This window comes from Delphinus delphis, chromosome 4 (assembly GCF_949987515.2).
Source record: "Delphinus delphis chromosome 4, mDelDel1.2, whole genome shotgun sequence".
In the NCBI taxonomy this organism is placed as follows: Eukaryota; Metazoa; Chordata; class Mammalia; order Artiodactyla; family Delphinidae; genus Delphinus; species Delphinus delphis.
In genome coordinates, this window is record NC_082686.1 from 107,626,584 (window position 1) to 107,642,827 (window position 16,244).

At 38.2% G+C, this 16,244-nt stretch overlaps 1 protein-coding gene across 3 annotated transcripts in view; it reads right to left on the reverse strand.

Moving 5' to 3' along the window:
* Positions 1-2,254: 2,254 nt before the first annotated feature.
* Positions 2,255-16,244, reverse strand: part of TIPARP (TCDD inducible poly(ADP-ribose) polymerase) — a 28,878-nt gene continuing 14,888 nt past the window's right edge. For all 3 annotated transcript variants that reach the window (XM_060011246.1, XM_060011245.1, XM_060011247.1), the window contains 4 exons: positions 12,039-12,207; positions 10,229-10,389; positions 5,031-5,309; positions 2,255-4,346 (listed from right to left, as the gene is read on the reverse strand). In XM_060011246.1, coding sequence (XP_059867229.1) covers positions 3,899-4,346; positions 5,031-5,309; positions 10,229-10,389; positions 12,039-12,207 — 1,057 coding nt within the window. In that variant the 3' untranslated portion in view covers positions 2,255-3,898. The remainder of the gene's footprint in view (positions 4,347-5,030; positions 5,310-10,228; positions 10,390-12,038; positions 12,208-16,244) is intronic.

Genomic DNA, 16,244 nt, shown 5'->3' on the forward strand with positions numbered 1-16,244 from the left:
ATTCATAGAAGCTTTTGGTCATTTTTCATCTTATTAATTAGGTACTTAAAAACAATTAAGCCCATAAAATTCTGACCTCATCAAAGTGGGTGGGCATCTTTGCTCTGGTTTGGAGGATTTAGCAGTGTTCATGAAACACTTCTAACACACAAATCTTCCACATTCATCTAAGATTAAAGCCTTAAAAGAGCTGCCATCTGAGAGTTCTATTCAGGTGTTAGTCTCCCAAAAAATATGCTGAAGAGTGAGTAAAGCAATAAAATAAGACCAACTAATGATGCTGATGAAACTCTTCGATAACATCTTTTTCTACCTATGATGATGATAGCTTATGAGTGAGGTAAGCAAGCTAAGGAAAAGTACTGTTTTATTTCTCTAACTTTCCTGCAATAAGAGTACCTAAGTCAATAAACTAGATGGGTCTGTTTTTAAAACGCAACACTATCATTTCTAAGGAAAATGTTTCTGGCTTTTTTTTTTTTTTTTGATGTATACTTGATTTACAATGTCGTGCTGATTTCTGCTGTATAGCAAAGTGACTCAGTTACACACATGTATACATTCTTTGTTTATATCCTTTTCCATTATGGTTTATCCCAGGAGATTTGGTATAGTTCCCTGTGCTATACGGTAGGACCTTGTTTATGCATTCTAAATGTAATAGTTTGCATCTACCAACCCCAAACTCCCAATCCATCCCTCTCCCTCTCCCTGCCCCACTCCCCCTTGGCAACCACAAGTATGTTTTCTGCGTCTGTTTTGTAGATAGGTTCATTTGTGTCATATTTTAGATTCCACATGTAAATGATATCATATGGTATTCGTCTTTCTTTCTTACTTCACTTGGTGTGATAATCTCTAGTTGCATCCATGTGGCTGCAGATGGCATTATTTCGTTCTTTTTTATGGCTAATATTCCATTGTATATATTTACCACATCTTCTTTATCCATTCATCTGTTGATGGACATTTAGGTTGTTTCCATGTATTGGCTATTGTGAATAGTGCTGCTATGAACACAGGGGTGCATGTATCTTTTTGAATTAGAGTTTTGTCTGGACATATGCCCAGGAGTGGGACTGCTGGATCATATGGTAATTCTATTTTAGTTTTTTGAGGAGCCTCCATACTGCTTCTGGCTCTTAATTTGTAAATAAACGCTATTGATTTGTACAGCACTTTACAAAAATTTGCATTATAGGATCTCAAAGTTGTAACATTCTTATCATTTGTAGTCTTAAAAAACCAAAAAAAAAACCCTACAAAGATGAGTAAACTAACCACATGAAACCTTCTTACCTTCCTTAAATAAAGGAGGGAAAAAAAACCTGATTTAAACTGACCATATAGGACTGTTTGGGTATTGAATATATTCTTAAAGTCATTTTCAGACCTAGTATAACAAAAATTCCTCCTCGAAGATCAGTATTTCAGGCCCTAATAATTATTTTTATATCTAAGCCATTTACTAAAAAAGGTTAATAGCAAAATGTGGAGTTGGGTTTTAGAATTTATAAATACAAAGGCCCAATATTTATTAACTTTGCACACATAAACCTTCCTGTCTACAGAATTGTATGAACACTGGAATATCTTAGTTTGCAGACTCCCCCTGAAAATCTTAACCATAGTTTAAGAGTGAGTTGCAGCTTTCTGAAATGGTGTAAATTACAGCTGTGCCAGTAGGGAGATAGATTTACTGAATGCTTTTCAGTATGTTTTAAATCCATGGAACCATTACAAAATTTAGTCTGATTCCATAGTTCTTGTTTAGTTAGAACATACAATACTATACATGAATTTAAAAATCATTACACTGGAGAGAAAGTACTGTCAGAGAGGCTCACGTTTACCAGTTGGGTCACTTTAGGTTAGCTGAAAGCGGAGGTGCTTGAGAGCAGATGAGATTTTTACACTTCTTTTATTTCCTTCAGCACTTGTTGCAGGGGACAACCTGGTCATAGTTTCTACTACAGCAGTTTGCTGAAATAAAACTTGTCCCATTCCCTCAAGCACTTACCTGCAAAATAAAATATTCACTATTCTCTTGTGACCTACGGTTGACTGCCAGATAATGTATTTTTTGCTGATTATCAGAGCACAAGTGTTTAGGCAGCAGTTTCTGGTTAGGTCTGTTCATTCAGTCATTCAATCACACATCCATTCAAGCAACCGACCAGCATTTACAGATCACCCACTACGTGTTGAACGCAGCTGTCTTAAATGGAACCAAAACCACAAGAAAAAGTTTTAAAGAATTACCAGAACTTTTATTTTTGCTCAGTTTTATTAGAAAAATAAATATGTCATAAAGCTTTTTTTTTTCTTTAGGGAGAAAAAAACGGAACAAGTCTCATAAAATCAAATAAGCAACGGTAAGGTATCTTAACTTGAAAAAGATTGGGAATCACTGGTTTACAAGTTACAATTGAATGAAAGGACAACTGTACCAGCCTCAGTTGGCTGCTTCATGCCAATGGCAGCAAACAACAAGATCTACTAGGGCAAAATAAATTACTGTGTGGAAGCCCTGGTAAGTGCTTAAACAGGCCGAGTCACTGAGACATCAGGATAGATAGATCTTGCTTTCAACAACACAGAAGTTCCTGAAGGGTTGTGTGTAAATGAAATAACCACAAACATACTAGGGGAGCTTGGTACCTGAAAGAATTCGTGGTGAATTCTTCTGTGAACAACCACTACTGCTTTTATAAATCCAGGTCCACTTGCTTTACTTAAGGCGAAGTACACCAAGCTGCTGCCTCTCTGAGCTGAGGCAGTGGCATGTTCACCTAACACTGCTCCTGCTGGGCCAGGGGCACAATTTCCAAGTCTGTGTTTCTGTGAAGTAGTGTAAGATACAGAGTTGGCCAGGGAACCCAGCTGCACCTGGCAGAGCAGGCGGAAGGGTGGGAGCTCCACCTTGAACAATATTTCCATGTCAACAAAGACTTCTTTTGAGGGTCTACTTTGTGCAAAGCACAGTAAAAAACCTGACCAATTCAGTTACAGACGTACTTCCTTTCTCTAAAACCTTTGGTCAGGGCCTAGGTCTGGAACCCTAAAATAAAGTAATACTTCTAATTCTCCAGACTGGCTTTAACCAAATTAGATACGCAACTCCTTCAAACTGGGGTGGGATGATAATGAAAGAGACTGAGTTTTCCAATGCTGAAGTTTAACACGAGAATCACATTTCAGAGAACTAGTTAATGAAAAATTTTGCTGGTGACAAACTTTTCAAATGGTTCCTTTTTTTTCTTTCTTACTTCCTCTAAACAGAACTCTGAGTTCTCGGGTAAACTCTGCAGAACAGTTAAAGTCATTGATGTTCTCTGGTTGGGTGACATATTTCAGTCCTGCTGATAGAAATAGAAATTTCTTTCCACCCACCAGAATGTCATGAACTTATCCTACAGCACAGCAGTGATGCTTTGCACAGGGATTAAATATGGTAGTACTAGTTCCACTCAGTTTTAATCTTTGTAAATAAACAGAATCCTCACTTTGCTCACAGCCTCCGTTTCATTTGGCCAAACTTCTACCAGGCTTAAGCCACATGTAATTAGTTAGGCTGTTCAGTTTCTTTATAAAAAATGCTTCCAATAACACTGCTGCCTATATGTACAGGTGTGAATGAAAAGAGTATGCAATCTGTAGTCTTTTCCACACTGAGTACACTAACAACAATTAGTAAATAATTAAAGAATAAGTGGTCATTTTAAAACTTGTGTTTTTCCTTAAAAAAAAAATTTCACTTTCTAGCAACTTAAAAAAAATGGGTCTTAAAAGTGCCCTATTAATGTCAATGCTGTTCCCCACTCTGGCCCACCCATCCAAAACCTGCTACAAATGCTGGATTGAGTTTATACAAATAATTTATCAGTACCAAGATTTTTCAAATGGAAACAGTGTTACTGACTTCTTCATACTGGATAACAAAATAAGGGTAACTCTGGTCATCATTGAAGATGACAAAAATCTGAGGCTCAAAGAAATTATCCACACAAGAGTCATACAGGTCACTGGTGACACTTCCGGGATTCACGGGAGGGGGCCTTCTCATGCCATGGCTGCCCATCGTGTATCTGCCAGTTAGCACTTTAGCCAGAAACATGAAATGGACTCCTTTGGAGGACTTCTTAGAAAAGTTATGCGAGTAGCTTGCCTTCTTTGCAAAATAACTGCCTTGTCCAAACATTGTAGCATGCTTTCCACAGACTCGAGGGTCAAAGTTGTGCTTGCAGATTCCATCTACCACATCCTGGGATGTTCCATGAAATAAATGTCTCTCATTTATTATTCTGTCACGGCCAAACATTTTCCTGTTCATATACTCCTTTTTCCTAAGGCAAAGAGTGGACAGGGAATTCAGAAAAATGAGTAGATCAGTTTAATAGGCATGATATAGTCATAAACTTCTTTTTATGGTTTCAATGGGGAGGAAATGTTAAAGTAGCTACCAAGGGCAAAATCTCATCAAAGATCATACTAAAAGTTTAAACTTATCTTTTCCACTGCAGACAAGAAAAGCCCTTTCCCTTTTTTCTCCATCAACCATTTGTTCACCTGCTCTCTCTTCCATTTCAAATCTAGTTCTCACATCTTCTCAGGGTGACTTCCTTATCTAATTCCACCAACCTGAGAGTCTCTTAATTCTGAGGTTCCTCGAATCTACATGTATCCCCTCTGAATTACATTAATTTGTTGCTGACTTGAGAGGCAGCATAGTAAAGTGATTAAAAACAAGGCCTCTGGTGCTAGACTGCCTGGGTTCAAATTCCAGCACTGTATCATATTAGCTGTATGACCTGTGGCAAGTTACCAAACTTTTCTGTGACTCAGTTTCCTTTCTGTAAAATGCAGATTGTAATAATCTTTCTTGTAGGTCTGTTATGAGAATTATATGTGAGTTAAAATATAGGAACAAATATGACATTAAGTTCTATGCAAGTCTCTACTATTATGTTCTGCATTTGTCATTAGCTACATCAAGAAAAGCTCTCAAACTTTTCATACTGCTGACTCACCTTTTATATTTCTCCCAAAGAAACTGGTTTTGGACTCTCAGTATTTGCAAAATTCTATATTTAAACTCAGGCACAGTCTTATGAAAAAGATTATAAATGATTCGATAACTTTTGTCCTCTGCAGAAACAGGCACTTGGATGAAGTCCTGAGATGGATGCATATACACCCAAGTTTCAGGGTAAAAGTTTGCTGAGGTGACCCCATCTGGGCAGATGATTTGTGATGATGAGGTTGCTTCAAGAGGCGGAGGTGCCTGTGTGGGAACACCACCAAGTGTCCTAGAAGGGAGAGGGAGAACGTCAATGTACAACCTCAGCAGTAAGGTGCTCTACATCAAAACCTCCATCTCACATACAGTGCTCTACAGCAGTATCTAATATTATAATTTGAATAGCTTCAATGCTTGTTTAAAAAAACAACATAGAAAATGCTATCAACTAAAGAAAAAAAAAAACCTTAGAGCTAACACTGCCTGTATAGAGATAACCTATTATTAGCTTCCCCTGGCCTCCTCCTTGTGGAGAAAACTCTGGAATGTACTGCTGCAAGGCAAGCAAGCAAGTGCCAATTTATAAATATCTTTACTTTCTGAATCCTGGATTCCTCTTTTGCCTATATAGTTATGCTCCGTTTCAAGGGAGGAACGATTTATATACGTTCCTCAAACTTTGCTGTACTAAGCACAAAACGTATCATTGCTAGAGGTTGTGTACATGGGGAAGCATAGTGAGTGGAGGCAAAGTGAAGCAGGGCAAGAGGGAGCTTACAGGGAGATGACAGAAAATATTAAAAATAAAAAGCTTATACTTTGGTTTTTGTATAAAAACAAACAAATCATGGAGTAGGCATTGAAAGTTGGCATTTGCTTCAGTTTTAAATGTCACATATAACAACAAAACCATCAATACAATTCAAATGTTATAGTATAGCTTCAGATGTGCTTAAGATGGAGCTAATTACTTTAAGCCCTAGACACTAGAATATCCTTGAACCTTAAATTCAGGTCTGTTACGTTGAAGGATGAGTTTAGACAAGCAGTTACTTATTCCTGCCTGATTAAATGATTTAAATCATTTTTCTTCGCCATTTTCAAAACAGAGCAAAACGGAAGAAGCAGAGAGAAAGATAATCCTGACCCTGAGACCCAGATTCAGGGCTGGGGTACTACTCCACTCATAAGCATACACTGGTCACGGGGAAGCCCTAAGTCTGCCAAATCATTAGGAAACTGAAATTTTCAGAAGAGCTTTGGGACACAGGTTACAACAATAGGTGAACATGCATCTAATCTCCAGGAGGATGTTTACCATCAGCCACCTTACACTAAGCACATACTGTGGACCAGGCACTTCACACCCAGTGTCACTACTCATCATAACCCCACACAATGGCTTGGTTATTGGATACTTGGATACTGCTGTAGAGCACTTTTCAAATCAAGAAACTGCCAGCACAGCTAGTAAAGAACAGAGACAGCATATGAACCCAGGCCTATCTAGTTTCTAAGCACATACTCCTTGCATTTCCATATATTTCACAATTCACATGTACATATATTTTCTTCTTCTTTGTCTTCTTTTTTTATCTTTAAACAAGGCTTGAAAGTGATGGATGGATACCAGGATTGCAATTCAGGTCTGCCTGATTCCCACTACCATTGCCACTACCCCACAGCCTTTTGACTTTTAAGAGATGGCTTGCTATAGAGGTACAACCTGCCTCCTCTACCCCCCACCTCCTTCAAGTAGCTGCGCCTATGATTAATGTGCCTCAAAGTCCCTTTGTTAGACAGAGACAGAGTTCTGGGTGAATCCGGGGCTTGCAGAATCCCCCAGGTGCTTTTAAGTTCAGGAGCAGATCTAAAGGGGTGCCGTTTTCCCCAACCTTCATGACAGAGGGCACAACACTTCTTCTCTTCTGGAGCATTTTCACAAAGCCCTGACAGATTCCTCCAGAGCCTTCCTTCACTGGTACATTTTTTTGAAGAGAGGCCCCTACTGCTTTAATCAGACTCTGATAGGTCTGTAACTCCTTAAAAAGCCATCACCATTCTAGAGTAATGGTAGGAAACACAGACCATAAGCTGCTTATTTTTAGCTGTTCCCTCTATCCCTGCTCTGCAAAGTTCCCAGTATTGTTAGGGGTTGAAGTTACCAACAGAGGTTTCTGGATTGAAGGAGGAAGGTAAGATTCTCCCAACCACTGCCCAAAATAGGTTTTAGGCTGTCACAGCCATACTGAAAACGTGGCACTGACAATGGAAGAGACTGTTCCTTTTCCTTCTGCTAGCACTCCTGCCTAGAAATCAGTTTCACAAAATGAACGCTTCAAATGTCTCCTTTCCTTTTTCAGGGGACTGGGGGGGTCTATTATTTCCTTACACATGCTTGAAGATGAGTCTGTGTAAATAAATCCCATCTATCCTAAGACATTAAATCAGATTTTATGTATTTGGTTAAGCATCCATTCTTACCCATGGATGCTTACTTATAATAAGCCAACATCTTAATTGGGCTAAAACATAAAAATGTATACAGACATCTGTCTGATGGAACTCTACACTCTGGTTGCCATGGGTTAAAAATACATATTCTAAGCTTACAAATGTAGCTTTATTTTCCAAGAATGCTGAGTTTGTATTCAGCTCATGGATATTCCAATGACATACTGCGAGCTTCACACCGTAACCAGCCTTCTTTAGAGAGGCAAAGTCAAAGGCTACGGCACTTGTACTCAAGGGCCCCTGAAGAACAAATTTTCCTAATCCAAGGTCACCTTTTATCATTCTCCTTCCCTCCCCTGGCCATTCTGAAAGACGTTTCCTAACCTAACTTCAGTGATGAAGTAAAAATTAATTTTATCCTTTTTGGGGAGGAGTCAAAGAAATCCTCTCAGGCCTTCTCATGACCATGAGATGATTGCACAGGGCAGATGTCCTTCCAGCTGAAATGGACTTCCAAACCTCTAAATCTGATATTTGTGTGCTTATGCAGCCTTAGCTCAAGTATTCTAAGAATATTAAAGAATAAGATCCTTTTTATCAGCCCTATTAAAAATCATCAAAGCACAGGAAAAAAATTTTAACTATGAGGAATGTTAGCTAAACTTGATTGTGGTAGCCATTTTACAACATATACATATATTAAGTCATTACGCTGTACATTTTCAACTTATACAGTGTTTTATGTCAATTATATATCAATAAAACTGGAAGGGGAAAAAAAGCAGGGAAACCCTCGTTTAAAAAGAGCCAAGCTTTTGCCATAATTCATGAACTAAGCCCCTGCCTCACCCTCCACCTCCCTACTCCAGCATTCCCAATTCTTAGGCCTCTCTGGTTCCCTGATAATTGTGGCCTTTTTGACACCTATGTTTTTCTTTGACCCTTTGTGTTTGCTAACACTTAAAAACAAAACTTTCTTCCTGGCTAAGATCACAGTCTCTCTAGAAATCTACTTCTGAAATCTGCTTTTTGGAATTAGTCTCCCTCCTCTTTCTGCCCTCTAGGCCAGCCCCAGACTCTAGGACAAACAGGAACTGAAGGCTGCATTTACCCATTCCACCCTGGTGAACTTGCTGCTTCTCTGCTCTTTTCCTCTTGAAATGTCTGCACTATCTCTTTGACTTGCTAAGCTCCTACTTTATACCTGATGATCACTGTTCCAGATAAGACTAAACTAGGAAGTTTTAAAAAGAAAAGAGTGACTTTCTTTGTTCTCTTGTAAGCCTATGTTATAAATAGGAAGGCTATATCTGTGGCATTAATTCTACTACTGCTCATATTATTTTTACAGTTCATACTTTTACAAAACAAGCCTAAGTTTACAAACAGGTGGGGGGAAGAGGGTATTCCGTAATTACTTAAGATGGAAACAAATCAACTTTCACTATTCTGTAAAACTCCCCCAACAATGCAGCACTTGAATGAGCATTCTTCCTCTCTCACAGAAGCTGCATCTCGCTTGATTGGCTCAGCATGCCAAGCTGCCGGTCTCACTAATGAGTTCTACTATCTCACTAGGAGGACAATATGTTCCTAACTACTGGACGCTGACACTATCTCCAGCTGTGCTAGTGAAATGGCATTTTTATTAGTTTCTAATAATAATAAAAAAAAACCTTACACTTGAACTAAGAAGAAAGCACATATTTACCTCAAGTCGATATATATATTTCTAAAATCTGCCTTATTAACAAATTGTTTTTGGGTACCTAGCATTTCAGGGATTTTTGTTTATATTTTGTTTTTAATGTTCCCGTTGCAATCTCAGAATTAGAATCATTAACACTCTGCCATAATGATCTGGGAAAAACACACTTTGGCCTTGGAATAAAAAACTACTAGTAAGAATACAAAAGAAGATTTTTACCTCAAAGATCAGCGGAAGAGACCAACCAATATCACCCTAGACCTCCCCAATTCATAAAACCAAGTAAACCTAGTAGCATTTTAAAAGTCAAGCTCTAAATATGGTGTATCTGACTAGAGTAGATAATGATTTCCCTAGAGATACTACCTTTCAGACATGGCCTTGCTAATGGTAATGTGCCCCAGCTTTTGGGACCTATGGAGATGTGCCACTGGGCTCTCTGGAGAGGGAAAAGAAAAATGGCACTTGGGAAAATGGAAGGAGAGCTCACCTATAATTCAGAAGGATGAGTTCTGTCTTGACCTAAAAGTATGACAGGTAATTTTAGTGCATATTATAGGAAGATGGGGCTTACTGAGCAAATGAGAATGCAAATTATTTGAAAAGGTGAATTCTTCCCATGCAAATTCACTCAAGGAAGAAGAATGGAGAACACCACCTTGAGGGACTCTCTCTCTACTTGCCAAGGCAGTTTACCTGGGCTGGGAAACAGTCCCATAACATGGAACGGTATCTCAATCTTCCATGAAGGAGGCAAATGCAAACTCTGCCTTATTCCAGATACGGTATAAGTACTTTTAGCTGTGGAAAAATGTTAACTCTGCTTTTCAGTTCAAAAAATTCAATAGGATACTCACTCTTTTAGTGTTGGGTTTTAACTGCAGCTTATCTGAACTACATTTTTTGAAGAATTAAATCTAAAGATAACTCAGAATTTTATATTCTAGAGGTAATAAGTTAGTCTTTTACAGTCTTTTTCTCTTTGGCATTAAGTGTACATTTACATAAAATGGAAGCAAAGATGAGACTTTCTGCTGGACACTTACTGTAAATATGGAAGCAGTATAAAACAGGAACGGAAGAGGGGTCTCCTTTTTATTTCTCTCCTGAAGAATGAGTTGTGAAGAATGTAGTGGTTGTTCCACATCATAAATCGGACCTCTTTCAAACCCCGAGAGTTGGCTTCTTCAATCAATCGAATAACAGACTATGGAGCAGAAAACAGAAGGTAAAGAAAAAAAAAGCAAGTTAAAAAACCAATAAATGGTAAATAGTCACTATAAAATATGAAAAATGTTAATGTAACTAAAGGTAAAAATAGTTAACTTTGCTATTAACATCAGAAGTGTTTCAATAAAGTACAGTGAGTCAAATTACCTCCTGTTACATGTAGGAATTTTATTTTCTTTAAAGATTCAGAATAGAAAAATGCTTCCTGTTCAGAACATGGATTTCCACCTTATGAAACATGTGAAGGATTAGTCTATTCTATTTTGAGGCTATAAGAATGTCCTGGAGATTTTTTTTTTAATATTTCTTAAGGGATTTTCAGAACAGGATTAAAGATAGTAGTATATACAGTTCAAATAAACCAATTAAGTTCCAAACCCAAGAAACCTCTCTGAGGAAAAACACAGGGACAGTCCAACTATTCTGAGGATACATTTTAAACAGCCTCTTATTCTCTTTGAAAGGTATTAGATCCTAGTGACTACTTAAGAGACAGAAAATTTTAACTCAATATTGTGTTTTACACTAATTAACATACTAGGTCATTTTCTTTTGCTATTGCCTTAAAAGAAAACCTAAGGTAGATAAGTCAATTCTCCCTTTTTGTAATACTGGAAATGAACTTAATCAAATTGAAGAAGTCAGATCTTTGGAATGTGAAATTAATCTTTAAGTCCATTTCAGGGCATTTAAATGTGACTCAGAATTCTCACAGGCAAAATAAACCACCATCATTTTAAAACCTCGCTTTGTGATGGATGAACTATTCTTACCATCTCAGACTAAGGATGCATGTGCACATGTGATAGAATTTTAAATGACTGATCTGCCTGACCACAGTTCAGTAAACATTTTCAAGTACTTCTTCCAGGGGCTTAAGGGTGATTGTTTCCCCCTAGACTTCTAAACTGCTAATAGTGTAACACATGATCCAACCACCAGGAGCCAGATATAGCCAAAAGTTACACCAGTGCTCATCTCATTAAAATTACTCCAAAGGCGGCACTGAGTCTGAGTACTTACCACATTTAATACTTGGCTCCTATAGTATAAGATACTGGGAAGGGCTTCCCTGGTGGCACAGTGGTTGAGAATCTGCCTGCTAATGCAGGGGACACGGGTTCGAGCCCTGGTCTGGGAAGATCCCACATGCCGCGGAGCAACTAGGCCCGTGAGCCATGGCCGCTGAGCCTGCGCGTCCAGAGCCTGTGCTCCGCAACAAGAGAGGCCACAACAGTGAGAGGCCCGCGCATCGCGATGAAGAGTAGCCCCCGCTTGCCTCAACTAGAGAAAGCCCTCGCACAGAAACGAAGACCCAACACAGCAAAAATAAATAAATTAATTAATAAACTCCTACCCCCTACATCTAAAAAAAAAAAAGAAAGAAAGAAAGATACTGGGAAAAGCATTTTCTGATGATAGTGGTATTCTATTTATGGGTTACAGATTAATGGAAAGAAATATATTTTCAGAAAAATCAAGAGAGAATAGCGTTACTCATATCAACAAGACTCAATTTTACATCCATAAGTTCTTTGATCTGTGGTTCTGTCTAGTCATTGTTGAGAAGGAACAGTGAAAGACAAAAATTTAAACGCACTTTTGGAAAAAAGAACCTGTAAATACCTCAGGATACTCTCTCCATCCAAAGTGGTCCCTACAGAAGAACTTCCAGACTGTGTGGTAAATAGAGTTGACATTGCTAGAGGGTGGTGTGGACAGCCTTCGTAGTTGGTCAAATTCAGTTGTTTCATACACATTCATGGCGTTCAAGTCTGCCCAAAATTCTTGTCCTCTAAAAAGACCCGAGAAAAAAAATGAACTGTTAATAAATAATGGAAATATCTAAACATCTCATGTGATATTACAAATATCTAGTATAGCATACTGTAGAATTTTCAAAGCTTGTCTTGTTTGGAGTAAAAGGACATCACTCCTGGTTTTTTCCCCATTTCGTACATGCCTTAAGACCAAAACGTGCAAGCCATGGAGTAGGGATTGATTCTATCCCTTAACATCACTGGCCTAAACCAATCAACACAGTCCCACCCTCCCTACCACAGTGGGATGAGCCAAACCTGGTCTCAACCAATCAGGGAGTCAGCTCTAAGATGAAGCTGCCACAGAAAGCAGAGAGAGAAGCGAACTTCTCTTTTTCAAGAGGCATCAGTTTTCGTAAGTCAACATAGGAATACACAATATTGTCTGATGAAAGACAGGAAAAATAAAATGACCCCAGATGAGGCAAGTACTGCTAATCTACCTACCCAACATTAATATTGTCCTTTATCCTGTGGGTAGAAAAAAAAGTTGACGAAACATGAGAAAAAATAGTTTGGATTACTGTAAAGTTCAGCTATGAGAATAGTTTCGTCATTCTGTTATCTGGTCTGCTGCTGCTTAATAAGCACTGTGTGTGTGTGTGTGTGTGTGTGTGTGTGTGTGTGCGCGCGCGCGCGCGTGTGTGTGTGTGTGTGTGTGTGTGTGTGTGTAGGTCCTGCTATATAAATCAGAATCACTTAAAAAATTATAAAGGGTGGTCTAAAAAACGTGTTCCTTTTTTAATGGAACTTCATCTAGTGTTTGAAACATCTAAACCGTTAATGGCAAAATGTTCATTTTATTTTTCTCTCCATGTATATTTCAAAATTCCCCTAAGAAGACATAAAATAATAACATCACAGATATAAGCAGAGTGACTAAGCTTCCAAATACATTCTTCAACCACAGATTTCTAAATGACTGTCTATAACACACATCCAAATACTCCAGATCCAGTGGCACTCAGAACTGGCTCAGGTGAAATCCAGGTGTTTGGACGGATATTCCCAGTAATTAACATATTTCCTTTCAGTAAATCAAGATTTTGAAAAAGGTATTAATTTTGATCTATGGGTTTTGTTGGTTAGTATGATGCTCCAGACTGCTCTTCGAACATTTGTTTCAAGGACTGTTAATAAGTATTCTAGGCAAAAAGCATTCTGTGGTCAAAAGTTTGAAAAACTTGGTTACACAAAGTTAAACGATTTACTTACTGCAGCCCCTCCTCAGTCCCTTTAATATGCTAAGGTAGATATATTGAAGTACCATGATGAGGGCTAGAAGGTACTCTTCTAAACCTATGACAGTGCTCTGTCCCTTTTACCCATGAAGACCTATTAACATCTCTCACTAAACACCCTGGCAAATATGAGGAGAGAAAATATTTCCCACCCTCCACCCCAATGTTCACAATTTGTGAATCAGGTTCTATTTGAAAAAAGAAAAAAAAAGTCATATACCAACTGATGGTGCCATGGAGCACATAACTTGTAAAAAGCAGTATGTTCCTTAAAAAATTCCTAAAAAGCTTCCCAAAACCCTAATTTCTTGCTTAATTTCAAGTTAGGATTAGGATACCTAATTTCAACCTAACTAGTAGGATGTAGTCTTAAATGGAACATATAATTTTAAGTGTGAAATGGGAAGAAGACAATAAAATGTAGTTTACATCACATTTGAACACTACTTTGTTTAAAATTATTTATGGTCAAAAGGAATACTTAATCCAAAATTTTAAAAAACATTTCTGGGAAATTCTTCAAAAAAGAAAAACACTGAAAACTGGAACCCCTATATCTAAATTAAATTTCACAACAAGTTGCTTTAAACAATTTTTCCTTAACTTTAGGAGAATCTGATGTTATCACTGAGTGGAGAGATATTAACCTCCTTCTCCCTGTTAAGATCATTTCCAGTTTCTAAACAGATTTTCCTATTTTAAGTTTATTTCCCAGTAACTGTTCCCAATTATGAGTTAATAAATCCTCAGTATTTTCTTTATGGAGCTCTTAGAAGAGCAGTCATTATGTTAATAACATACATTATAATATAAACAGCCAATGCTTTTTGCTATTAAAGTATCAGATTTTATTCTGGACATCTCTCTAGCAATTTCTGTTTACTCCTGTATTATTGAGACTTCATAGATAATGATCTGCATGAGAAAGATATCTAAAACTGCAGCTTTTGCTACATTCTCTGTGTACTTCAGTCCTTTGGGCATTATGAAATTTTTATGACAAATCCTAATTTACTACAATCAACTGTTCTGTGGATCGATGTATCAAAGTACTGTTTTAGCTCTATTTGATTTTCAATATGCTTTAGTAGACTTGACAGAGACAAAACAACAAATCTGAAAAACATTATCTTTTTATGATTAATTTTACCACCTGTTCTCCCTTAAACAGGGAATCCTTAAAAAATCCAACGCCGGGATTTCCCTGGTGGTGCAGTGGTTAAAGAATCTGCCTGCCAATGCAGGGAACATGGGTTCGAGCCCTGGTCCGGGAAGATCCGACAGCCGTGAAGCAACTAAGCCCATGCACCACAATTACTGAGCCTGCACTCTAGAGCCCGTGAGCCACAACTACTGAAGCCCATGTGCCACAACTACTGAAGCCCGCGCACCTAGAGCCCGTGCTCCGCAACAAGAGAAGCCACCGCAGTGAGAAGCCTGCACACTGCAAAGAAAAGTAGCCCCCGCTTGCCGCGACTAGAGAAAGCCTGTGTGCAGCAACAAAGACCCAATGCAGCCCAAAAAAAAAAAAAAAAAAAAAACAAAGCCAAGAGTTTTTATTCTCCTCAATGTGCATCAGTGTAAAATTCATGCAACACGAATGCCAAATGTTCAACATTTACCACTCTTATCAAGCCATTGTTTCATGTTACCAGAAAGCAGTTATGAGTCGTGTGTGGAAATGGTGATGGTGAGCTGTAAGGCAATACACAAATAATTAAGCAGATGTAGTCCCTGACTTCCAGGGCTTCAAGAGGGAAATAACTAACAAAATCTAAAACCAAAGAAGCAGTACATTTGCCTATCTAAACTCATCGGTGGCAAGTACACTCTAGGAATGAGAGGACAAAGAATAGAATGAGAGGACAAAGAACAGAATAATGCAGCATTATGGGAGAGGAGATGGCTGCTCCTCCAGGAATGGATAAAGGTCAGGAAAAGTAAGAGGCTTTCCAGTATCAATCCAAGATAGCTTTCTGTAAGAGAAAGAATTTTAGGAATAGTTTAATAGGAAATAATTACCAGTAAGTGAAGGTTGTGTGGAAGAACAAGAAAAAAAGAGTTCTTCCAGTATTTTGCTTGAAGGGTAGGGACAGGGAAGGACAGGAACAGAGAGCTGGAAAAGGAAACCTAAACAAGGGTACATAAGAGATGAGCAAATGTGAACAGGATATATAACAGACACTGTGAGAGATGTCGGGCCATGAGCTAAGGAGGTAAGTCCAGGGTCTCAGAGCCTTAAATAAAGGTTGGAATTTAGAGTATTGAGCAGATTGTGGTAAAAGGTCAAAGTAGTAAATACAGGATGTGTAAAAACTGAGCAACAGAGACAGTGCTAGAATGGGGGTGGAGGTGGGGAGGATAGGGCTTCACAAAGGCAAGATGCAATCATCCTGGCAGATGAGAACCCTATCTGACTTAATGGTAGCCCTACTGAGGGATGGCCAGAAAAGAGTGAGTATGGGAGATAGCCACTGCGCAGTAGGATTTAGATTTCGTTAAATATATCATGTGGCTACCATCAATCAATCTGGACTCACCCAAAATATAACCTTATCATGATGAATTAAAAAAAATATTGTGAACAGATTGCTGATTTTTGTTTTGATGGGAAGAATGAACATGAACTGCTGAAATATTAACAATTCTGTGTCCACATGCTTCACCAACAAACATACCACTACATATACCAATACAAGAATCCAGATACAAAACTAATAAAAAATTCTGAAAAGAACACCCATTCTCATAACTTAGATGCTTTCTAACAG